This window comes from Grammomys surdaster, unplaced genomic scaffold (genome assembly GCF_004785775.1).
Source record: "Grammomys surdaster isolate TR1022 unplaced genomic scaffold, NIH_TR_1.0 149, whole genome shotgun sequence".
Lineage (NCBI taxonomy): Eukaryota > Metazoa > Chordata > Mammalia > Rodentia > Muridae > Grammomys > Grammomys surdaster.
Window position 1 is genome coordinate 13,901,655 of NW_021604607.1, and position 25,930 is coordinate 13,927,584.

The 25,930-nt window shown below is 40.0% G+C and overlaps 1 protein-coding gene across 4 annotated transcripts in view; it reads left to right on the plus strand.

Moving 5' to 3' along the window:
• Positions 1-7,726: 7,726 nt before the first annotated feature.
• Positions 7,727-25,930, plus strand: part of Atl2 (atlastin GTPase 2) — a 42,509-nt gene continuing 24,305 nt past the window's right edge. For 3 of the 4 annotated variants that reach the window (XM_028765089.1, XM_028765090.1, XM_028765092.1), the window contains exons 1-2: positions 7,733-7,966; positions 24,655-24,899. In XM_028765089.1, the coding sequence (XP_028620922.1) occupies positions 7,852-7,966; positions 24,655-24,899 (360 nt within the window). In that variant the 5' untranslated portion in view covers positions 7,733-7,851. Of the gene's footprint in view, positions 7,967-24,654; positions 24,900-25,930 lie in introns of all 4 variants that reach the window. The other variant, XM_028765091.1, reaches the window with a different exon arrangement.

Here is a 25,930-nt window from a genome sequence, read left to right on the forward strand (position 1 = left end):
AACAGGTTGCTAGGGCAATGGATTCTAAGGACATTGTGGTGATGGAATGGTTCTGCTACCAGCAAGCCAGTAAGTTTTTAAGAGTTAATTACGCTTGGGTGTGAGACAGGAAGATTTGGCTGTCCTGCAGCTGTGAATGAAGTATGTTGATTATAATGATATGAATGTAGACATTGTCTTAACGATAAGAGATATGATCTGCAGCTTCTCTATGAAGTCTGAGTTTCCCATCAACTTCAAAAGCATCCCCTAGGGTGGACAGGCAGGCTGTGGAAACACGGTAGGCATTGTCAGCACGGGCTGTCTGAAGTAGAGACCATTCAGTATCCTATTCTCAGAGGACTTGTAAGCACAAGGCAATGTTTGCTTCATGTCACAAGCACCATTTTCTCTATCATGATGGTTATTTCCACTCGTTCATTATTTTTGAGAAAAGTGCTAGAGAGTGTGATATAGTTCTTAGAAAGCCCTTTTGTATGAAGATTATGATGCAATAACTACTGTTATGTACCCTTCCAAAAAATACTCAAGTAGTTCTAGTTGGTGGATTTGGATTTTTGCTGTTCTCTCTACTAAACTGTAATACTTAAAGATTTAAAACATTATGTGTTTGTGTGTCCCATGGCACACATGTGGAGGTCAGCAACAACTTTTGAGAGTTGATTGCATTCTCTCCTTTTACCATGGGTTTTTGGGGTTGAACTTAAGTGTTCAGGTTTGTGTGGCAAGGGCCTTTAACCCTTAAGCTATCCTGCTAGTCCTAAACTGTTAATACTTTAGTGACTACAAGATCTTCTGGGATTCTGTAGCAGTCAGTTGTTGGAGAGATGGTCCCTGTTTCATCCAGGAGAGTGCTTCCCATGGATGCCTTTGGTCTGGATTTCATTTGCTCCTGCTGAAATAGTCTTGTAGACATCCAGAACCCATGCAACCAGATGTCTAGTGGCCTGAAAGAGTATAGATTTTCAGACAATGTTCAGAAGATAACATGTTTAAAAACATGGGTAACCCAAAAAGACAGAAACGGGTTGGATCTCAGCTCTCAGCTTACTGGTCATGTAAACTTGAACACGTTCTGTAACCTTGTAAGTGTCAACGTCTTCTTTTGTGAAAGGCGATGAGTCTGATGTCAGTGGTTCTTGCCTCATGGGATGATTCTGAAGGAAAACAATAGCTCTCATTTATTGACATGTATTACTAGCAGGCTGAATACTTTGTTTACATTGCCTGTGACCACAGTAAAAACTGCTGGGCCGGGACCTTCACAGCAGAGGAACTGAGGTCAGAAATCTTAATCATCGTTTCAGGTGCATAAAGCCAAGAGGCGGAGCCGACAGTCTTTTCACTGTGTCTAATGGCTAGACCTACATTTATTAATGTGAAACACATGTGTCCCAGTTTAAGACATTGCACCTCTAGATGAATATGGGCTGGAGGGATCCTCAGCTTTCTCTTGCATTCACAAAGGACAGAAGTTCGTTGTTCTGGACAAAACCAGACTCCTAAATCTTAGAAGCAAGCCCAGGTAGAAAATGCTCCTATTTGGGAGCTGAAGAGATGGCTCATCAGTTAAAGAGCATGCAGTACTTTTCCAGAGAACTCGGGTTCAATTCCCACCACTCACACGGCAGCTCACAACTACGACCTGTAGCTCTAGTTCCAGGGAGTCTAACGCCCTCACAGACAAATGTGTAGGCAAGACACCAATGCACATAAAATAAAAATAAATTAAAAAAGAGTAAATGAACAGTAGACATTCAAAAGTAAAGAAAAGCATGCCCAGCTTTCTGCCCTATAAAGATTGGCCTCAAGAAGAATAGATCCCAGGGTGGAAACAACCCAGATGTCCCTCACCAGAGGAACGGATACAGAAAATGTGGTACATTTACACAATGGAGTATTATTCAGCTATTAAAAACAATGAATTCATGAAATTCGCAGGCAAATGGATGGAACTGGACACATTTTCTAGCTTTTGGCTATTATAAACATGGCTGCTATGAACATAGCGGAGCATGTGTCTTTATTACATGTTGGAGCATTGTCTGGGTATATGCCCAGGAGTGGTATAGCTGGGTCCTCAGGTAGTACTATGTCCAATTTTCTGAGGAACCACCAGACTGATTTCCAGAGTGGTTGTACCAGCTTGCAATCCCACCAGCAATGGAGGAGTGTTTCTCTTTCTCCACATCCACATTATACATTATTTTATTAATATAAAATTTACATTTCATCAATATTGATTTAGATATTTAATATATTATAATTTAATTATAATAAATTAATATTATATTCAATATTATATATTGAATATTTTTTTAAAAAATAAAACTTTGACTTATCTTGATTCAGGTATAGTGACTGAAGAATATAAAGGGGGTAGGTTTGGGGCTCTAGCTAAGTGGAATAACAAAAAGAGGTTTTCTTAAACAAAAAGAATAAGGAAGGAAAAAGAAAAAAGAGATGCAGGAGGTGGTGTGGAGGGGTGAAAGAGGAGAAAGTGAAGAAAAGAGAGAAAGAGAGGGAGGGAAGAAAAACACAAGGGCTTGCAGAAGCCTGGACTAACAGATTCCTTAGTCAAAGTGAGGGAGAGAAGCCACGCAAGCTCTTGTTATATTGGATGCTTGTATCATTCCAGAATGATTGCTCTGAACAGCAGAGGGTGAGCTGACGTGGGAGAGACCACAGGTCAGAATGCTCTCGGGTAGCCATGTGTGGTTAATGGTATCAACTTTAATCTTGCAAAAGCGTTGCTTTTATTTTGACATTAGAAATGAGTTCCTGAAAGCTTGAATTCTTAACTATCCTGTGAATTAACGGCTTCTTTATTCTATGTGCCTCTCATTTGATGGGTAATTGACAGCAGATACACCATTTTGGAGTCATCCTTTCAAGGCTTCCCTCCCCCCTTTGTCTAATCTCTTTGAAAAAGCATTGTTTTCTTGGGGATAATAACATCTTGATAAACGGAGCTTTCCAAACTGTACATCACAAAGACAGCGATAGCGCCCTACAAGTCGGTCTCGAGGAGCCTGCCATAGAGGGGGTGGGCGGATGCTAATTATCCTTTGGATTATGTCGCTGGTTTAGATTTCAGAATTAGAACATTAGTTACTCCTCAAACAGTGCCAGGGGCATAAGTATATCCCCATGTAACTCCATCTCCTTTTTCCTTTAGCATCTCTTTCCAAGTTTTTCTGTACCCAAGCATGTTTTACATGGTTGGATCTTTTATTATTTTGGATTAACCTGACATTATGTTTCCTCTAGTGCTAAATTGTGTGACAGTGATTCTTCATAACATTGTAATATGTGGAATGTATGTTTGTATTAATCCCTAATCTATTAGAAAGATATTTTACTCCGCAAAAATAAATATCCATTTTGTACTTTGAATTGTTGTATATTCAGTTATGTTCAGAGGTGCTCGCTCATGAGGACAGGTGTGGAGGCCAGAGTGGGGGATACTGTGTGCTTTTCTTAATTGATCCATCATCTTATTTTTTGAGATGTTCTCTCACTGAACCTGGAGCTCACTCATTGGCTAGGCTGGTTGGTCAGAAGGTTCCAGTATCTGCCTGTCCCTGCTAACTTTCTAGATCAGCTGGCAAGGTTATGTACATGTGTGCACCATAACACACAACCTGTCTCTGTGGGTGCTGGGGATGTGAACTCAGGTCCCCATGCTTCTGCATGAGTACATAGATACTTCTGTGCATATTAGCAACCCTGAATCTGCATCAACACCTGGAATTAAATCCATTGCATAAGAGTCGTTTCAGCCTTCCCTCTTCCATTATTTTTAGGACTTCTCATTCTCATTGACGACTATGGCTCATTATCACGTGAAGACATTTTTAACTCATTTGCTTTATCCTGTAATAAATCTAAAACAAATTCAGATTTAATTGTTGTTGTAGTCAGACTTTCCAATGCTGTGACAAAACACTGACCAAAAACAACTTGAAGAAGAAAGGGTTTGTTTCAGCTTACAGCATAATGTCTGTCATCCAGGGAAGTCAGGGCAGGATCTTAAAGCAGGGACTGAGGCAGGCACCATGGAAGAGTGTGGTTACTGGAAGCTAGCTGCTGGCTTGCTCCCTATGGCTTGCTCAGCTGGCTTTCTTATACCACCAAGGTCTACCTGTCCAGGGATGGTCACAGGGGCCTGGGCCCTTCACTCATTAATCAGGAGAATGCTCTGGGTACTTGCCTACAGGTTTAACTTACGGAGACAGTTTTTCAGTTAAAAGTTATTCCAAGATGTCAAGTTGTGTGTCAAGTTGACATAAAAACTAGCCAGCACAACCACATTGTCTGTATCTCTATAAAAAGGTTTATTTTTTTAAAAAAAGTTCAGCTATTTAGTGTGTTCTTTCCTGACTTTGAATAAGATTAAGAAATAGGATTATTTGAATTTCCTTTACTCTCCTTTTCAAAATGATTAACATTAATTTTAAATACTATTAAGATTATTTGCAATTCTTGCTTCTATTTATAGTCCTTTTTTTTTTTGATAAAAATAGGTGTTTTCAAAAGTCAATGTCATGTACAAAAAGGTACACTGAGAAGTGTCATTCCATCCAGCCACAGGGAAGTGTAATCCCTTCTACCATTGGAGTGCATGTTATTACTTCCTATCTAGCCTTCTTAGATGTCTTTTTGAATAGGCAAATATACGTGTATTCTGTTATTCGCCCATCATTCAAAAGGTAAGAGCATGCTACATACTTTTTTCTGTAATTTGTTTTTATTTTCTCCTGTAATAGTTTCTCTTGGAAATCACTCCAAATTAATTCACAGAGATTTTTTTTTTCTTATAAGAGCTTCAAAGTTATCCGTTATGTGTTTTTATCATAGTTTCTCTAGCTTGGACATCTAGTGTTCGATCTTCTACAGATCTAAGAGCTACGACAATGGACAACCTTGGGCATAACATGCTGTGTTGTTGGGAGTCAGAGCTTATAGTTGGTGCTCAGATGCATGGACAGAAAAACAATACAGGCTTTGAGGCTGTTTCAAAAAGCGTAGGGTCATACCGCTCTGCAGTCTCGTCAGCAACTCGAGAGAAGAGTGTTCTGCACATCTTTGCTAGCACAGTGTTATCATAAAGTTTGAATTTTGCCAAGTTGTGTGTGAAAAACTTACTGTTTATCATTTTAATCTTTCTCACATAAATAAAAAGGCAACTTTTTTATATGTTTGAGGGTCATTTTTTAGAAATTTTAAGTAACTTTGTGGATGTCTTTGGTCCATTTTTATCTTCTGAAATTAAACAAAATTCAAGTTGCCTATTTGGCAGAGTGTCTTTTGATACGACTCATGCTAACTGCAGGCAGGACAACAGAAGTTTTGTGGATTAGCCGTGAATTGCACTCTGTAGACACTCTTGATATGCAAGCAGGGCACTGGGACAGTGGGGATGATCTTAGGAGGTCCTCTGCTCACCTTCTGAACGACACTTGCTTCTGAGGCTGGTCAAGTCACACTGGCAGCACAGCAAGCAGACAGCAGTGACAGCATTAACCTCTTAAGATTATCTTCCAGATTCAACAACTTAACGTATAAAACACTTTAAGCAGTGCCCAGAACAGGAAGTATTCCATAGATATAAGACCATTGTCTCAGAATGCTGATCTGATCCTATGAAAATGCTTCAGCCTAGTACTGTGGAACCTGGAAGTTTAGAAGCATTAGGTGAATCAGTAGGAGATTCAGAATTTTAATTCATTCATTCACCAATTTACCCATCCTTGAACACTCCACAAGAGGAATGAACCCCCATTTTGTTGTTGTCTCATCACTTTCGTCTTTGGTATCCCAGAGCAAGATGACTGTGTGGAATCAAAGAATGAAGGAAAGAGTGACTGACTTGAGAACGAGGCAAGAAAGCAAAAAGAAAAATGGCAGAGTTTACATCATAAAAAAGGCTTTGTCAACTGTAGTTTGGACTTTACCCTGAGCAGAGCAACCCCGTGATCATATTTGTTTGAAGAAATCTCAAACCTGCAGCTGGGTGAAGAATCTACAGGAGAAGGGAAATGCCTTGTTACAGGGGACTGGGGGTAAATAAGGGGCTGAGTGAAGTTGCAGGCTAGGGTGTCCTGGAGAACAAGTGAGTTAGGGAGAGATCCAGGAGTGGCAAGGATGATATAAGACTTGTTGGGTGGAAAGAGGAGACCATGGGTCAGTGTTCACTCGGTGATCACCTGAGTTAGCTTTCTCTATATCACTGGAGCCAAGAGGTGTGGATCTGTCTGGGGCAGTGTAGCTGACCGATGAGATGTCTGTGTCTGATAGCAGAACCCCCTCAAAGGACCAGGGACCAGCAGCACAGCTTTGGGAAGGACTAACGTTCCCAGGATCTGATAGGGTATACCCAGTGACACATAACAGCTAACAATAAACGGGAGCTTAGGCTTTGAAGGCAAAAATATTCATCTTGGCATCTTCTTTCATGCCCAAGGTAGTAACTGCACACTGCAGAGTGTACTGCACACTGCAGAGTGTACAATATCCAATAGTTATTATATAGGGAAATTATGAAAGAAAATCTAAAGTCTGATGTGGAGGCCTATGCCCTTAACCCCAGCACTCAAGAAGCAGAGGCAGGTGACTTCTGTGAATTCGAAGTGGGTTCCAAGATAGCCAAGGCTCTTACACAGAGAAACCATGTCTTGAAAAACAACAACAACAACAAACAACCAAACAAAAATAAAATAAAATAAAATAAAATAAAATAAAATAAAATAAAATAAAAGCAAGGAAGCAAGCAAGCAAGCAAACCTATTATTAAGCAAGCACCTTACTAGGTTGCTCAGAAAACATGGCACCAGCACACAGGGAGTTAGGGGAGAAAGAGCTCATAACTTGTGTTTCCAAAGATAGAGAACAGGTGATTTAATAATCCCCAGACAGTCCAACAAAAGCCCCTCTGGAATGTTGCCCTCCAAGGTTTGATGACTCTAACACTTTTTTTTAGTGGTTCCGTGGAATTAAAGGTTGCGAAGTTTAGGCTTAAGAGATGGGGGAAGGGCAGCCATTTGGACACCTGGGCTCCCACATTCACCAGAGAAAAGGAATTTCTCACGCAGCCGTGGTTGTGGTAAATTCATGAGACTAGGAACTGTGTTCCACAGATGCTTCCACAGGTTGACATTTCTGTTATGAAGTTTCTGGAACTTTCTACATGATGTCACTGGATCCCCAGAAGAAGGGTCATCACAGTTAGGAAAGGGTGTGTTAGAATCCCTTCTCTGATCAGAGCGCTTTTTTGGGTACCAGATATGCATAGTTGAGAGTAAAGTAGGCTCTCAGAAGCCGATGGGGGAGCTAATGGCAAAAAATTGTAAGATAGTGGTGGAAAGAGAAATCCTTTCTGTGTAGGGCAAAGAAAATATCAAGAGAAGCCTGGCACTAGCTTCGCAGGGGAGAGGGCTGGGGATAAGAAAGCTGGGAGGGAAAGGAAGCGAATGTAATCTCACGTGCAGAGTCAACACATTAGAGATGCGAAGAGAACTGGGGAAGGAGGGACTTGGTTCTCCGGAGATGCCCTCTCCGCCCTGCGGCAAGGGGGTGTGGCACCGAGCGCGGGAAGGTGGGGGCGCGATGGTGCAAGCCGCATGGGGTCCCCCAAGTCTTCCTAGAAGTTTGAGAGGCGCGGAGCTCCGCGGCAGGCTGGCTGGGGCGGAGGCAGAGCGAGGGCGCGGATGGGCGTGGCTGGGCCGCGCAGGGCGGCGCAGTCAGAGGGCGGCGCTAGGACCCGCAGGCCGCCCCGCCGGCTCCCGGGAGGTTGATAAAGCGGCGGCGGCGTTTGACGTCAGTGGGGAGTTAATTTTAAATCGGTACAAGATGGCGGAGGGGGACGAGGCAGCGCGAAGGCAGCCGCAGCAGGGGCTGAGGCACCGGCGACAGACTAGCGACTCGAGCGTCGGGGTTAACCACGTCTCGTCCACGACCTCCCTAGGTACGGGCCGGCGGGGCCGAGGCCACGGGGGCCGGGAGTCCAGGAGGCCGCGGCCGCTCGGGTTGGCGGGGACCGGTCGCCCGGTGGGGTCGAAGACCGCGGCTGGCTGGGCTCGGCTCTCGCCGCCGCGTCTGCTCCCTCGCTCTCTCGCAGGGCCTAGCCTCAGCCGCGCCCCGCGCTCCGCCGCGCGGCCTGAGAGGGCAGCCCGCGGGCCTCGGCTCTCACAGCTGGCGGGTGAACGGGCAGCCCGGCCCCCTGCCCGCCGCCGCCGCCGCCGCGTGGCTGCCGCGGTGTCCGCCCCGACCCAAGGGGGCGGCCTTGAGTTGGGGCCGCGGGGCCGGGACGCGCGGAGGTCGGCGGGCGGTGCGGGGTCGGTCACCCGGCGGGCACTCTCTGCCCTCAGTGCCTAGCGCGGGCCGGGCAGGGAGGGACGAGCGGGACGCGCTGGGCCCCGCGGCGGCGGAGGACGCGGGAACCGCTGCCACCTGGCTGCCAGGTCGCAGAGCTCTCTCCACACACACACACACACACACACACACCCTTCCCGATGGGAGCCGCAGTCCGCAGGCCAGGGCTGGGGCCCGGGCTCGGCTTCACCAGCTCTTGGATCCGCCAAACCCATTCGGACGAGTTGTGCATGGATTGGCTAGGGTTGCAAGTGTTGGCTTCGGTTGTCAAACTGGGGTTAGGAGCCCTGGGGCTGCTAGTCATTCGCTTCAGGCTGAAAGTGTCTGGTATGAAGTCACCTGATCCGTCGTTCCTGGGTTTTGCTGAATGTGAGCTCTTACTGTATGTGTACATGGCGCCCCTGTCCCCTCCAAGACGCAGTTGCGTTGGCAGCGCGGTGTTGTGTGTTGCTCTCACTCACAGCACCCCTATTTTTAGGAGTTTAGCATTTGATCTTTCACCGTGGTGCGAATTGAACTCGCAAAGTCCTTACTGAGAGTTGTGATGATTAAAGGCATAAAGTTTTTCAAAGGCTTAGAAATAGTAAGAGCCTATGGTTAGTTAGATAGTGAGGTCAAGATAAGCGTAGAGTAAACACACTTAGTGTGAGATTGCTTTTGTATTTCCTTTTTCACAATCTGATAAAGTTTTACTGGATGAAATTTAAAACATTCTGATTAAATATTTACCACAGACACTTTATAGAAAACTTTAGACTACATTTCATCATTTATGGAGGCTCTTGGATGTATGTCAGAGGTGAGGATAATTAGAATTTTCTTATGAGAAAAAGAAAAGGAAATGAAGTTTGGTACCTGGTACCTGTCAACTACAAACTCTCGTCAGAACTGTTTACAATGGTAGCCCTCTGCCCTTGAAAATAATTCCAGAGAGGCTTTTTTAAAACTTTAGGTGGCTGATTTGCTTTGGAATGCCCCTCTCTCTCTCTCTCTCTCTCTCTCTCTCTCTCTCTCTCTCTCTCTCTCTCTCTCTCTCTGTGTGTGTGTGTGTGTGTGTGTGTGTGTGTATGTGAACAGTTTGAGATGTAGTATCAACATACTTTATGTATGCAATAGGAAAAGCATACATTCGATTCAGTCATGGTTCAGAGCATGCATTTATGCTATTGGACGCTGAGAGGAGATGAGAGACTTGGGACTGTTGCTGCTGCCTTTGGCTACTTTGTGGGTTTCTTCCACACTTTCAACCCCCTACAAAAGATAGAGAGGAAAGAGATTCCTGAATAAAGTCAGGGGTGGGAAAGGGGGATATTATTGTTAGACTCCTTCCTGCTGACCTGACGTCCTTGGGGGCAAGTTTGATCTTAGCCGCCAGGATAACTAATATTTTCTTCTTGTTTCTTCTTTGTATCCGACTATTTAACAAACCTCCACCAACAACAAACAACCAATAACTCACACTGCCTTGTGGGGCCCTAGCATTTATATACAGTCTGAAACTCCCCAGAATTCCAACTGTCACACAATCACAGAAGCTATCTGCAACTGGGAAATCCTAGTCTGCTGCTGTGGACAATCTGAAACAGCCCCATATTCCACACCTGGAATTAAAATGAAAACGGACTCTTGCAATATTTTTGTGTTTCTTTCAGAAACCAAAACTCCAAAATTGTCACTACAAACTATTGACAAGTAGTGCTTGCCTAACATTTATTAACTGTTCTGCTGCTGCTCATAGACATCGGCCTTTCGTTTGGTGGTCATGTGTGGAAGACTTTCACTTAATAGCCATTCCTGTCAAATGACTTCTAAGGCAGGCCCTACACCTGCCAGTTTGCTTCTGAGTCACCTGCATTACAGACTAAATTGTGTGCTTGTGTGAACTCAGGTTAAAAAAAACAACCCCAAGTCTTTTCCCTCCATGTGTTGAAGATCAAACCGAGGGTAAGTGCTATATGTTAGAACCCACCTCCAGAATGGATTTAGGATCCAACACTCAATGGAAGAGTATGGTTGACCTAAATTGATAGGATTCTAGGATTCTTTCTGTAAGCTCAGTCTGTTTGGTAAAGTGCTTTGAAATTCTGTGTGATTCTTTTTATGGGGAGGAGGAGAAGAAGCTACTTTACAGTAAAGGAATTATTATAGGAAAGAAGTCAGGAGAGAAAATGAGACTGTAGCTGTAGGTGAAGTCCACATAGGTGTACAGGTTTTCAGGGGTTTGATTTCTTTGTTTCTTTTTAAATATTTATTTTTTTAAAATGTGTGTGTGTGCACACACGCGTGCACGTGTGTGAGTGTGTGTGCTTTGCTACAGGTGCCCACAGAGGCCAGAGATGTCAGATCTCCTGGAGATGGAGTAATGGGTTATTATGAGGCATTTTATGTGGGTTTTGGGAACTGAGCATGGGTTCTCTGAAAGAGCAATATGTTGTCTTCACTGAACCGTCTCTACAGCCTTTCTTTTTTAGTGTGGCTTTTAACTTTGTGGTAAAATTTAATTATTCCCCAAACTAAAATTGTCAGACCTTTTCCTAGATCACACCTTTCCATAGCTGGGACTAGGCAGCTCCTTAGGGTGACTAAAGCCAGCCGGGGGATGCTGCTGGAGTTGAAGACATTCTGTGAGACACACTAACAATTCTTGTTTATGTTCAGTTGGAACATAGGTTTGACGTACAAATGGGAGCAAAGCTTTTTCAGGTAAGCTTTCAAAAGCCAGAAATGTTAGGTATAGAAATAGGAATAACTTTTTAAAATGTTGATTTAATGACTTTATAAGGAGGGTTTTCTTTGGGGAAAGTACAGAGAAACAATTTTTATTTCTTTTCCTCCTCATTAAATGCAGTGGTATTTTGATTTTGTAGCCATTTGATGTTTTTAGATCCCAGGTATGTTACTTCAGAGAAATCAGGCTTTTTTTTTTTTAAACCTTAAGGAAGATAGATGTCACCACAGAGTAACTGAACATGATCTTACAATGAATTTATTTCTGAAGTTTTGTTTCATCTCCTATTCTCTTTTGCCACCAAGATATGGAACCTGAACATCGGATGACAGGTACTATTTGGTGCTTAACAAAGTACTTTCAAACCTCTGCATTTTATTTCTTAAAGCCTCTGTTGTGGGGAGGAAGTTCAGTCACTATTCCCACTGAAGGGGGTGTGTGCTGTTTCTCCAGCACATGAACTTCTCAGGTACTTGATGCATTTCTCAGCAGCTTTAGAGGAGGTGAGGCCTTCAGTGGATTGCACACATGACTAGAGATGACTGACTAGGCTCTGCTGTTTGAGTGAAGTGAGTGGGCTGGCTTTCTTGTTTGCTTTCCGTGTGGTGCTTAAGATTGACCCAGGCCCTTGCAGGCAGAGCAAGTGATTTGTCACAGAGCTGTCATTGTGATACTATCCTTGAGATGAAGAGTAGGCAGGCAAAGGTGGAGCCTGTTGAAAGAGAAGGCAGTGAAGTAGGCAGCCCTGCCTGTTAGGGGCTGTGAGGGTCCTAGGGTCCTGAAGTGCAAACTCAAAATAGCTGTTTAGCAGTTTTCACGCAGTGGCTACATTGTCTATGTCTGTGTTTGTGTGTACACACATCAGCTAGGATTTTCTGGTCAATTACTGATTTTCACCACCCTGAGGTATATAGTAGTTGATTTTATGGGCGTATGACATTTAAGTCATGAAAGACTAATTAATAATCTGCATTTTCCCAACGAGATAATATGCACTTTTAACGAACTAGTACATGGTTTTCTGGCCAGTACAAGTAGAGTAAAGGGGATTAACTTTCAAACTTTAGTTTAATGGAGATTATTTCATAGAACTGCATCTCTGTGACTGAAACTAGTGTAATCAGGCTGCCCAGATAGCTTACTGTCAGAACTCTAGGTGCAAACACAGATGCCCCTGATGAAAGGTGGTCATCTAGGATCTCTAGTACCTTTTTTTTGTTTTTTTTTTTTTTTTTTTTTTTTTTTTTTTTTGGGGCAAAATTTCCAATTGGGACCATGGTCTTTAATTCTAGAGAGGGATAGTAATGTAGGGGGAGGAGTTACTATAAACTGTGACTGAAACTCTGATCTGTAGTATTCATAAGCTACTGATAAGGCCTTTGTGGGGAGGAGATGATAGAGTTTATGTTTGTTACTTCCTAAAACTTGTTTGTGCGTCTCTTTATTGTTGTATTAATACACAGATCAAAAGCAATTAGGGAAGGAAAGACTTGTCTGGCTTACATGTCCTGTTCACAGTCCATCACTGAGGGAAGTCAAGGCAGGAACTCCAGCAAGGACCATGGAGGAAGACTGCCTACAGCCTACTGCCTTGTTCTCCATGGCAAGCCATGTTTTTTTCATACCACCCAGGACCACTGTCCAGGGATGGCACCACCTCTAGTGGGCTGGGCCCTCTCACATCAATTACTAATCAAGAAAATTCCCACAGGTATGCCTACAGGCTATATGGTGGAAACATGTTTTTTTTGTAGCTTGTGTCAGGTGCCAAAGTATGTAGTAGTAAGTGTGCCTACCAGCTAGAGCACCACATGCAGTGCTTCTCTCCTAGTGTGGGGTCTCAGGATCAAACTCAAGTCTTCAGGCTTGGTGGTAAGCACTCTTACTCGGGTATCTCCCAGTTTTAATGTGGGTTTTATTAGGCTTTGAAGATTGTGTGGGTCTTAATGAAATATAAGACATATACCTTAATAGGCAGTTTGTTGTTTCTTTTACAAAACAATTTAAGCATTCTAGAAATTTACAGCATTCTTGAAATTCGAACTTTTAAGAATTTTCAATCTAAAGAGGTGTAAAAGTATTTAAAAGCAACTGGAATCTACTGGAAAAATCCAGTGGTGTTACGGATGTTTTATAACAAAGGAATATGGGCTATTTTTCTGTAGTTAAGAGGAACAAAGATTTGATCTTAATGCTGGGGTGGTGGTGGAGGAGGAGGTGGCACACACCTATAATCTCAGCGCTCGGGAGGCAGAGGCAGGTGGATCTTAGTTTGAGTTTAAGGACAGCCTGGTCTACAAATCAAGTTCCAGGACAGCCAGGGCTACACAGAGAAACCCTGTCTTGGACTCCCCCATGCCTCCAGATTGGCCTTAAATGACTGAATAATTTTTAGAGAAACTTTGGTTGCCCAAAAATGTGGCTCAAAACCCTGGAGTTGTTCTTCCCCTTGTTTCTGAGCAGGTGTATTTATTTAGCACAGAGAATCCTGACATGGATCCTACCGTTGTCTTAGAAGGAACAAGAGGAGAGAGTAGAGAAGGAAATATAGTTTTCATTTTTTGTGTTTTTGAGACAGGGTCTCTCTGTGCATCCCTGACTGTCCTGGAACTCACTCTGTAGGCTAGGCTAGCTTCGAACTCACAGATATCCTCTTGGCCTCTGCCTCCTGAGTGCTGAAATTAAGGTGTGTCACCCTACCAGGTAAGGCAAAACTGTCTTTTGAAATCCTTTGTTTTTTCAGATTAATTACATTTTATCTAGTTTGATGGATAGTTATTTTTTGGGGGGACCATTCTCTTTATAGCCAATTTCATACCAGACATTTTGCCTGTTTTGAGACAAATCTGAGTTTTGAATACGTTCTATTTCTGAATTGCTGCCGTAATAGTTGTCTGAGGTCAAAATGGAATTTTGTGTCTTAAATTTCCTTAAGTCCTGAGATTTGTCTTGTTAACTCTGTTCTGAATTTAAGCCCATGTATGCATGTGTGATTCCCTTCCTAGATGTTTATCACAGATTTGTCACCCTTTAACGTCCACAAAGTTACTTTTTGGGCCAAGAAGGGAACTGTTATTTGTCCAAGACAAGGAACCCTTTTTTGGTTTTTGATTTATTCCTCCTGATTGTGTTATAAAACTTTGTTGTCATTGTGCCAGCATTAATTTTGGAAGTGGAAATGGATATATTGCCACTTAGTAAGCACTTTTAAGAAAACATAATACTCCTTATAAAAATATGGAATAATTTTAATGTTAGCCCATTGTCTAGGCCAAAGAAGAGCCTTTGCGAGCGAGCTCTTGCATGTCTTTGCCGTTTTTCACTGTCGCCGTGGTGTTGGACTCTGGCCCTATGTCGAACTCTTCTGATGCCTTCTATCTCATCTCCTGTTCTTTAGACCTTCTACAGTTCTTACTCATCACCTTCAGTTTACCTCAGCAGAGCGTTGATCTTGTCAGTCCTCTGCTCCAGAATTTTTTGTGGCTGTCCTTAGGGATAACACCCTGTATTCTTAGCCTACAGTTTTAAAGTTAGCCTTCACCTGACCTCTCTGGGGACAGAGAGATGTTCTTATCTCTAGGATGTCTTCATTGACAACCTGATTTTAAGTACGAAATAGTGCTACCACCAGGTCCAGAAGCTTAATTTAAGTGTTTTTCTAAAAAAAAAATCCTAAAATGCATCTGATGCTCAAGTATATTGTTTAAAGAACTGGTCAGTACTTCATGGCAGTATTTGAAAAGATTATTTGCATCCACACATCATATATTTTACATTTTCTCTCATCTAGTTCCGTAAAATGCATAAAAGGATTTTATGCCGTAGTGTTCTTTAAGTGGGAACAGCAAAAATGGTATGGCATCAGTGCTGGTTGCTATGGAAACAGGATAGATTTCAAATGGAAGATAATATGTGAATCTTACAAAACAATTCTTTGTTTTCTGGTTTGAGTATAATGAAGAGGAGATAAACTATTATATCTCTCCAAAGCATTTTTAAGGTTCTTAGGGTAGCATATTCCTGACTAGGGGGCAGGACTAATGGGGAAAAATATATGGTAATTGACACTGTTAATAAATCCTTTTCTGGAGTCTGAATCCTCCCTCTACCCCCATTTAGATTATACTTTAGTTTTGTAAAGAAAAATTTAACTTTATAAATTTCTTCTGGTATTTTAGGAGCAAATTATGAATTAAACTGTTTTCTAATGTCTGATTGGCTAATACTGCTTTTCTCTTTCAATAAAACATTTAATTGAAGTTCAGGTCTCTGTCTTTGTTGGTGTTTCTATCTTAGACTGTATTGGTCTGGGAGGCAAGTTCCACTACTACTGTGACCGCTCACCTAAGTGACTGCTGATCACTCTGGAACAGTTGTTTTCAGTCCTGCTATAGAACATGTTACTGTTTTAAAGCACTCTTTCATCTTTTCTTTATAAGTAGAATTTGTTTAAGTTCTTTGTCTCTCGTGCTTCCTATAGACTTAATACTTAAACTGACTTTGGTTATCCAAGAATATCAGCAGTTTCCTGGAAGAATAGAATATTATAGCACAGCCTGAAAACTTCTCCCTTTTTTGGCTTTGTTTGACCATTATTAGAGACTAACTGAAATAAGATTAAATGGATGACATTTATATACTAAACTTCAGTAAAATATTGTGATCTTTATTATTCCATATGTTTTTAGGACTACGATTTTTGGCATCATCTTGAAGCTAATTACAAACTCAGTTTTCAACCCCCTGCCCGGTAGATATATAAGGAGTCAGAATATGTATTTTGACAAGATCCGTAGATTTGTAGTAAAAGTTTGAGACTGCTGTAGAAGACATGTCATGATCTAGTCTCCTTCTGCTTACACTAGCCTGCTCGTATAGATTTAGAATAAGTGAATTAGATTACATAACCTATAAAGAAAGCCCTTGGCATTGAATTTTAAATGTGGAAGCTAGTTTTAAGCACATGTATTAGTATTTCAATGTATGTATGAGATACCTTCTAGGGAGTATGTGTAGTTTATTGATCCCTAAAACACTCCTAGGTCTAGAAAAATGCCCTTATTTCCAACCCCCCCCCCCAAAAAAAAACTAAACTAAAAGAGTTCTTTAAGAAATTAAGTGTGATGTCAGGCAGTGGTAGCACATGCACTTAATCCAAGCACTGGGAGGCAGGCTGATCTCTGTGTTTGAGGCCGGCCTGCTCTACAGAGCAAGTTCCAGCTGTGCCGTGGCTGTTACATATACAGAGAAACCCTGTTTTGAAAAACAAAACAAACAACAAACAAACAAGTTAGTATGAGTAGCTAAGAATTAAATAGGAGTTATTTTTTTAAAGTGGGCAAGAGATTTGTCACCATCAGAAACTTCACATTTATGTTTTTAAGATCCTATAATTAGTTCATGAGGAAATGTTTCAAATTGAAGAGTTTTAGAATTGTTGGACGGCTCCAGTTTTTAAATATATTTACCTTTTGTGTGTGTGTGTGTGTGTGTGTGTGTGTGTGTCTGTCTGTGTGGTATGTTCAGGTGAGTGCAGGGCCTGTGGAGGCCAGACTCCTTGCTACTGGTGGAGCTACAGGTGGAGTTGTGAGCTGCCTGCCGCTGGTGCCAGATCAGCTCAGGTCTTTTCCGAGAGCAGTTTATGCTTTTAACCTTTGAGCCATTTCTCCAGCTCCAGGTTTTAATCGCACTGATCTAATTTTTCTGAACATTGTCATAGAAGTGGAAAATGCTGATTAGAATGTTTTTGTTCTGCAAAATGATTTTTAAATTGTTTTTTATTTAATTTAAATTTTAAAATATAAGTTTTAAATAAAAGTATTGATTTTATTAAGAAATGAAAATGAGGAATTAGGCACATCTGATTAAAAATGCTTTGCTAAGATAATTTACATAAAATCCACTGATTTGATAGTATATTTGATAAGTTTTGACGTGTATAGTTTATAACCTGAAATTATGATATAGAATACCTCAAAAAGTTCTTTTTAAAGTCCTTTTGTATTCAACACATTTATTCTTATTCTTACATAATTATTATATGTTATATATAAGTCATATTATTATTATATAGTCAGTATGTTTGTTCTCAGCTCCTGATAACTACTAATCTTTCTCTGATTGTAGTTTGGCTTAATTCAAGAATTTTATAAAATGAAATCATAGTACAGTAATGTATGTGTGACATCTTTCACTTAGCATACAGAGTGACTGTTTAGGATTACCTGTGTTTATATATAAATTTATACACATATACATATTTGAATGTAAGTATATAACCACCTCATTTCTTGCATTGCCAAGTAACAGTTTGTTTTCTAGATTTAACAGAATTTATTTACTTTCTAGTAAATGAACAAACATTTGGGTTATTTTCAGGTTTTGGATATTGGGAATAAATCTGCTGTGCACATTTGTGTTGAAGTCTTTTATTGTCGTATGTTCTCACTTGTCTAGCTGCCTAGGAGTGTGATTGGTGACAAGTATTTAGCTGTATTTAAGGTATTGCTGTCGGTGTGGTGTTAATTTATATTTCTCTTAATATCCAATAGCATTGTGTATTTCTTTCTGTGTCAGTTTATTATTTATCTTCTTTGAATTTTGTGATAGAAATGTCTATTTAAAAGTAGTTTTTATTTAAGTAAGGGTTCCTGTTTATTCTGAGTATTAGATTCTCTTGTCTGATTTATAGTTTTATGAGAGATACTAATTTATAGTTTCATGTTCTATCAATGTCTATCATTTTCCTTAAATGTTTGGTATAATTAACTAGTGACGCCATCTGTTGTACCTGTTTTTTCCCTTTGAAGTCATTCGGTGGATTGATTGTAAAGCTGGTTCTTCTCAGTCTTTCATACTAGTAAGCACCTTTCTTAGTCCACCAACTGTTAGTGCATTTAATTTTTCTTAAAAAAATCTTTTATGTGTATGACTGTTTTGTTTGACTGTATGTCCGTGCCTGACGTGTGTGGAAGCCAGGAGAGGACGTTGAATCACCTGGAACTAGAGTTACAGAGGGTTGTGAGCCACCTTGTGGGTCCTGGAAGAGGAGCCAGTGCTCAGACCTGCAAAGCCATCTCTCTACCCGTGTGAACTAACACTTTTAGTTAACAGGCTTAAGTTAGGTTATTAGTTCCTGTAAATGTATTGTTTTTAGTTAGGATTCTTTTAGGAAATCTATTTTGTTTTGTGTTATATATCATTTAGTCTGAAAATAAATGATTGGAAAACTATTTGGCAGGCCTTTATTAAGAACAAATAAAGCTTACTGAATGCAGCTTCTTAAAGGAACTTTCTCAGTGAGATTGGCTAAATTGGTGGAGGTGTCATAAATCCTCTTTTAAAGCTATTCTAAGAATAGAGTAAAATAAGCCTAGGATACCCTTCCTTGGTAGATTTTAGCTACCTAGGAGGACTACATTATTCCAAACAATTTAGGAATATCTCTTAGTTATTATTAATTGGTTATTATTTTTTTATTAATATTCTAAAATGTAGTAGATACCAGAGAACAAGTATTATTAATGATTCCCCCTTTCTCCCCCACTTTGAAAGTGCTTTATTGATGAATTTCTTTTATTGGGAGTCTAGTAATTCAGCTAACTATTCTTTGAAACCATTTGTTGCTTGTTTTTCTTGACATTGTAGCTTAGCATAATGCATTCACTTGCTGAGGAATTCTTATTTTGTTGATATTATCAAATAGTAATTCTCTTTTAATGTTCAGTAAGATCACTGGGATGTTCCTCTATAGCTTTAATGGCACTTGTTAGTCGTTTGTCTCTCCCAGTTTCTCATAGTTGGCACTAAAACTTACTTCTTTGAGATCTTGCTTTCTAGTGTTCAAGCATTTTATAGATTGCAGACTAAAGTATGTCTGAAAACATTATTGCCTTGGTTCTATGTTTTTGTTTTTGTTTTGTATTTGCTGACAGGCATGCTCTCATATTTCCCACATCATTAGTCAACCCGTCAGCTTTAACAGAAACATTTGTGATTGCACTGACCTGGAGATGCACTCCTTCAGCTAGGTCGCCTTGTTCTTCACAGCTATGCTGTGCTGATATTATTGGCTAAGGCTGGAAGATAACTTATGCTCTTTCATTTCTTGTTTTTCAAAGTTTAAAATAGCACTGTACATTTCCAGAGTAACAATTGGGTTACTTTTAAACAATTTGATATTTGACATTTACCTTTTTTTTTTTAAATTGAGATGACAAAGTAAAAAAAAATAAAGTTTAAAGAAAATTTGTACAAAGAAAGCAGAAGTATATATGTGGGCTAAGCACAGGTTCAGGATTTTAAAAGTTAGTGATTTTTAATTTGGTGTTAGAATGTTTATGCTGAATACTGAGTTTGTAAGCCTCTAAAAACAAATATGGTAACATTTTCACTTTCACTGTTCTTTTTAAACTTATTCGTAGTTCTGTTCTTCTTTTTGGAACTCTTAGCTACATATTGCATGTTGTGCCACACATCTCTTGAGACTTAATTTTTTTCTTCATTCTTTTTACTCTTCTACTTGGAGAATTTCCTTGATTGTTTTCAAAGTCATCAACTCGTCTGTGGGTTCCCATCTCCTTTTATGTCTGTCTATTCAGTGAATATTTTATTTATTTTTTAATTCTAAATTTTCATTTTATTTCTGTTGGTGTGCGTTCTCTCCCTCCCTCCCCCTTCTTTCCCCCCCCCCCCCCCCGTGTGTGTATGTGTGTGTGCTCACATATACAAAGACCAGTGGTTGACAAGTTTTTTAGTTGCTATTTACCTCATTTTTTGAGATAGGGTCTCTTACTGGCCCCTGAGCTCATTAGTTCATGTAGGCTGACTGAGATCTTGCTATTGCTTCCTTAGTGCTGGCTTTGCAGATGTGTGCCTGGTGTTTTTTGTGGGTGCCAGAGATCCAGACTCACTTTCTGATGCTTGGGTAGCAAGCAATTTGTGTTTATACTAAATTTCTTTTTTGTATGTTGAGTGTATGTGGTGTAGCTGTGTATGTGTTTACATATATACTTAGAGGCCAGTGGTTGATGTTGGGTGTTTTCCTTAATTTTTGAGACTGGATTCCTCCTTGATGATATTGTCATTCATTCTAGAGTCAGCATTTTTACCCAGTTTTTGTTGTGATAAAATTAGCCTCTCTGATACTTGATGATCATTCAGAATTGACAAATTAGGGTTCACCCTTGGGGTATATATTCAGAAAGCTGAGAAGGAATTTCTCATTGTTTTGTACTAAATTTCCTCTGTGTGTATTATGTGTGAGCATATATGTGTGAACCTGGAACTCACTTATTTGACTAATCGCACTGGGCAGCAAGCCTTAGGAAGCCTTCTGGTTCCCACTCCTTTGGTTAGGATTGTGTTCTGGGCTTTTTACATTGATGCAATGGATTTGAAATCTGGTCCTATTCTTTTATGAAAAAACAAAACAAAACAAAACAAACTTTAGCTGACTGAGCTGATTCCCTAGCCCCTGTACTATGTTTTAAAACTACATCCTACAGATCTTTTAAAGTCCTAGTTTTAGGTTTTGTTTGGACATCTTAGATAGGATCTAGATTTGAGAACAAGATCCTTAATTCTGAATGGGGCTTTTCTAGTGTTTTAGCATGAGGTTTGGTGTGTCAGATCTTCCCGGTCTGTCACAGCCACTCTAAAGGGCCTGCTCTGTGGTGTTGCTTTCCCTTCCAACCTTGAGTAGCAGACCTCAGGTGAGCCTTACTAGCGAAATGCTCCCTGCACCTGTGAGGTTTGTTGCCCTTGCCCCAGGGCTGCTGGCTGCTTCGGCCTCACAGTTCCTGCTGTGTCAGTATCTGTGAACTCAAGAGTTGCCTGTTGCCTAGTTCTTCACACTGTAGTTAGGAAATTGTTCCCTCCCAAGGGATTGGAAATGAGCATAGTGGTCACTTGATGAGTTTCCTTTTTAGGGATTATGGTTATGTGCTACACGGCTGGCCAGTGTTTGAAAAAATGCCTTGTATATTTTGTTTGTAGCAGAGTGCCTGTCTTACACCTCTTCGTGATTTCACGTCTCCAATTTCTCATGTGCCCGATTACTTATATTTTTAAAAAGCAAAGCAAAAGAAAACAAATCAAAAGAAGAATTTGTTGGTTCCTACTACTTTAACTGCCTTTTCCTCAGTTAATTTTATGCTGATTGACAGGTCATTCTTAGGGGTTGGGGAGAAGTTCAGCAATTAAGAATGCATACTCTATTTGCATAGGATCTGAGTTCAGTTCCCAGCACCTACTTTGTGGGTCTCAGAAACACTTATAAGCCCAGTTTCAGGAGGACCCAGCGTCTCTGACCTGCAGGCACTTGTACTTACATGCACATACCCACATACTAACACACAGAAGAAAAACACACACACATACACACACACACACACACACACCCCAATAGATCTTTAAAAACAAATTTTTAATTCTTAAGAGTGTATATTTATTTTAAGCTGTCTAGTTTGTCAGTTTTGGCTAAAACTTGGTTCATTGTCCAGTTTTGAGACACTCAGGTTTAATTTTTCACTACTAGAAATAACAGTAGGAAACAAACTTGTACGTATTTGCCACCACTTTTGTTTATTCCCTTATCACAGGTTCCTAGAAATAGGGGTCCCAAGGTATAGTCGCTTCATGGCTTTAAAAACACGCAGTGCAATGAGCTTGTGAATACTTAGGTGATATCCTTATTTGAGCCTAGAATGTAAGTGTTAAGATCCCAGGGCCAGTCTTTAAAGTACTTGCTTTTGTCAGATAACTATTTTTTTAAATGAACTAAATAGACTTAACCTCTCATTTATAAAAGTTGTTTTAAATTTGTGTTTGAAATTTGAATATTATAAAAGATACTTTTATTGTCTTTGAAAGGCAATTATTCTTTTGTTCTCTCTCTGTAAATTTAGGTTTGGGTTGCTATAATATATTGAGCATTAGCAGTGTAATGCAGATTGGAAGCATCTTTATTGTCTTATAATTAAGTTTGTAGTTAGATGATAGATCTGGATCATCTCTGAACTGATTAAATTTTGCTATTGGAGTCCACATGAATATATGCATTTATGATAAAGTATGATTAAATAGAAAAAAAGATAGCCTTTAAAAGTAAATTTTATTTCTTAGAGCAACTTTCAGTTCAAGCAAAAAAGAAGCAGAAAGTCCCTCCTCATTACCAGTGTCCTGTATTAGAGCAGTTCATTTATAACGTTAGCCTTTGATGTATTATCCAAAATGGATACTTCACAGTAGAATTCACTCCTAGAACTGTATATATTTTGTTTTTCTAAATTTAGTTAACTGATTTGTAAATGTGTAATTAGTATTATTCATAACTATATAGTTTCACTGCCCCTAAATGTTTCTCTTCTCATATTTTCTTTACTTGATCAGAATCTCTGGCAACCATAGACTTACTTTCTCTCTCTCTGTCTCTCTCTCTCTGTCTCTCTCTCTCTGTCTCTCTGTCTCTGTCTCTCTGTCTCTGTCTCTCTCTCTCTCTCTCTCTCTCTCTCTCTCTCTCTCTCTCTCTGTGTGTGTGTGTGTGTGTGTGTGTGTGTGTGTTGCCCCTTGGAGGTTGGATTGGTTTGGGGAGGAGAGCAAGTGTGTTGATGAAGGCCAATATATATAACACCATCTGATCTATGAGATAAAAGGTAGTGAGAGGAGTAGGTGTGGTTAAGGGACAGGGAAAGGGGGACATATGTTAAGGATGGCCCTGGTTTGTGCCTTAGCAGCGAGTGATGGTGATCTTAGTCTATAGTTACACGAGTGAAAGTCACAATAGAATTTTGGCATTTCAAAGTATAAAAGTTCCTGTTGGACTATTTTAAACTATTTTTACTTTAGTAGCAAACATCTATAGTGCTTACTGTGAGCCACACTATTTAAACACATTTAATACTGGTGGTGACCATTAGCTAGACATGTGCTTGCCACCTACGGGTGAGAACAGGCACAGAGAAGCTCTCAGTGGATCTAGGAGTTTTATCTTCTTCTGGTGTTTACCACTGATTAACCTTGGAAAATTTTAGTTATTCAATTTGCATACTCTTTTATCACTTATCTGGTTTGGTCTTTCCTAATGATTTCTCAACTTGGGATTTTTAACTGTCTGTAGCTGTCCTGCAAAACCAACTTTTTTGAATTCAGATATTGTAATAGGTTACAGCCAAATGTTATTGAAAAAGGAAATGAAAATGTCCTCTCTAACTAAGTGGTAATTGCTTTTACTTCCAAAAATCCTCCCTTCAGGCTTGCTTACTCTTTGTGATCTATTATCACTTAAAGCACATTTTGACATACTGTTGTTCATTTGTCTGTGCAGTGTTAGAGGTGCCTCCAGTGTGGCAGGAGAGGCAGATCAGGAGGGCAAAACTAGGTGTTCTCCTCCGTTAAAATCCTTACTACTATAGGCAGAGGTGCTGCTCTGTGGATAGTGTTTATGTGGAGAATGGTTGTTTCATTGCTGACTAATGTCATAACTAAGTAGATTGGCCCTTCTCATGAGAGAACAGAGAGTTCCTGTGTGGGACACAGTAGATATCAGAGGTCTCCTTGGAATGGAAATGACAGTAGACAGGCTCAAGGGAGTGTGGCTTACAATTTTTGATGGAGAAACATTGATAATCCTAGTGTTAACTTAATTCCTCCATGGGACCAGGAGGTTGGTAGAGAAACTGAACAAGGTACATATCAACAGTTATTAGACATTTAGATCTTTTAAAGAACAGAAAACTAAACCTTGGGCAGTTGTTTCATTTACATTTTCTGTAATTATTTTGCCATTATTTTTCAGTAAAGCTCATTCTGCAAATTTACCTCATTGTCCTGTGTGGTGGTGAACAGAGAAGGGATCTGGTTGCTTATAGAAGCTATATATTCTTAAAATTGTAGCTGTGGTGTTTGAGAAAAAGTCCCAGTGGACACTGGCACCTGGCATCTCTGCTGTTTTTCTCCACTACAACAGTCCTTGTAGTCTCCCTTACATTGGCTAGGGAGCTGTAAGTCTTACTTGAAAAATTTGGGACTTGTTAACTTTATTGGATTATATTTGGCTACCCTTAGAACCCTAATTTTACTTTTCAAATTCCAGAATGAAAATCATTACATTCTATCTGACTTAATCTCTGTGCTGTGGAATAATTTTCTAGGTGATGAATACAAGGAAAGTTGGTCTCTAAAGTATCTGGTGAAGTTGATTTTGTCTATGTCTCTAGCCTAGCTGCAGTGTTCCTAAAGGATCAAAAGATGTGTGTGGAGAGCTGGAGGACATATGCGACTCAGCAGTTAGCTGCTCAATTTGCCGGACTGAATAGAGGACCTAGAGTAGCTGTTTCTCTCTGTGTGTATTAAATAGGAAATCTCACTGATGGTGTTTGTCCTCTTACAGAAGGATTGGAAATCCAAGGAACTCGAATATCCCTTTCTTATAACTATTCTCAAATGTTCTATAGACAGGGAATATTTCAAATTTTGCTTTAGGTGTGGTCTTTAAGGAGAAGTTAGTAATGTAGGGACTAAAGTAACCTGTTTTTTTCTTTTTTAAATTCTAGGTGAGGATTATGAAGATGATGACCTAGTAAACTCAGATGAGGTTATGAAGAAACCATGCCCAGTGCAGATTGTTCTTGCCCATGAAGATGACCATAACTTTGAGCTTGATGAAGAGGCTTTGGAGCAGATATTGCTACAGGAACACATACGAGATCTTAACATAGTCGTGGTATCTGTGGCAGGAGCTTTTCGTAAAGGGAAATCATTTCTCCTGGACTTCATGCTTAGATATATGTATAACAAGGTGAATAGTGTCTTTTTAAATTGATCCCAACTAATACAAAAAATTGGCAACCAACTTAAAAAAAAAAGACAGAGGTACAATTATATTTTTAATTTTTAGCTATGTCCCAAATATCTGATTATACCTTGAAAGATCACTGAGAAAGATCTCTCTCTCTCTCTCTCTCTCTCTCTCTCTCTCTCTCTCTCTCTCTCTGTCTCTCTCTCTCTGTCTCTGTCTCTCTCTGTCTCTCTGTCTCTCTCTCTCTTTCACACACACACACACACACACACACACACACACACACCTCTTTGTTTTTTTTTATACTATTCCTATTTAGGCCATGTACAATGAGTGAAGTAGAGAACTTGTATATCTGTATTTCTCACATGGTCACTTATATTGCTAAAATTCAATTCTTTTAGACTGAATTCCATGTTGTGTGAGCCTCATCTCTTCTGTAAGTTACATGTACTATAGTTTCTTTGTTTTTCTTTGAAAGAATATGCTATGCTGTTTCTTAAATCTTGCCCTATTTGTGGCTGACCTTTTCATAAGAGGCCTTCCTATACTTATGAGGCTGTCGTGTGCCCTTCTCTACTTTCATGGTTCAGGTATATTAATTAATGATGCTTTTTAGTTATTTTTTTTTCTAGCTAGTTTACTGTCTCTTAGGAAAGTCCTTTTCTTGATTACATAACTCCAGCTTCTTCCACAGATGTTTTGATTAGGCACGTTTGCCTGTTTTGATAGGTGTAGTTTGCTTTCTCTACATAATCTCACTCTTAGATGGTATTGAGAGTTTTATTTTTTTCTTCCCTACAGAAAAGTGGAGGGAAGTGACTCACTTTAATCAGAGTGCCTTTTTAATAGTTAAAAGTCGAGCAGAGGGAACAGGAATTTGACAGGGAGCAAGAAGAAGGTAGTAGGAAATTTTAAAGTGGGATACTACGATGGAATTGCGTTACAGGGATCTTTGACATTCAGAAGCTACATGAAGACACCGAAGTAACATTTAGCTGAATTATGTATGTCTGACTACTTTTCCTTTA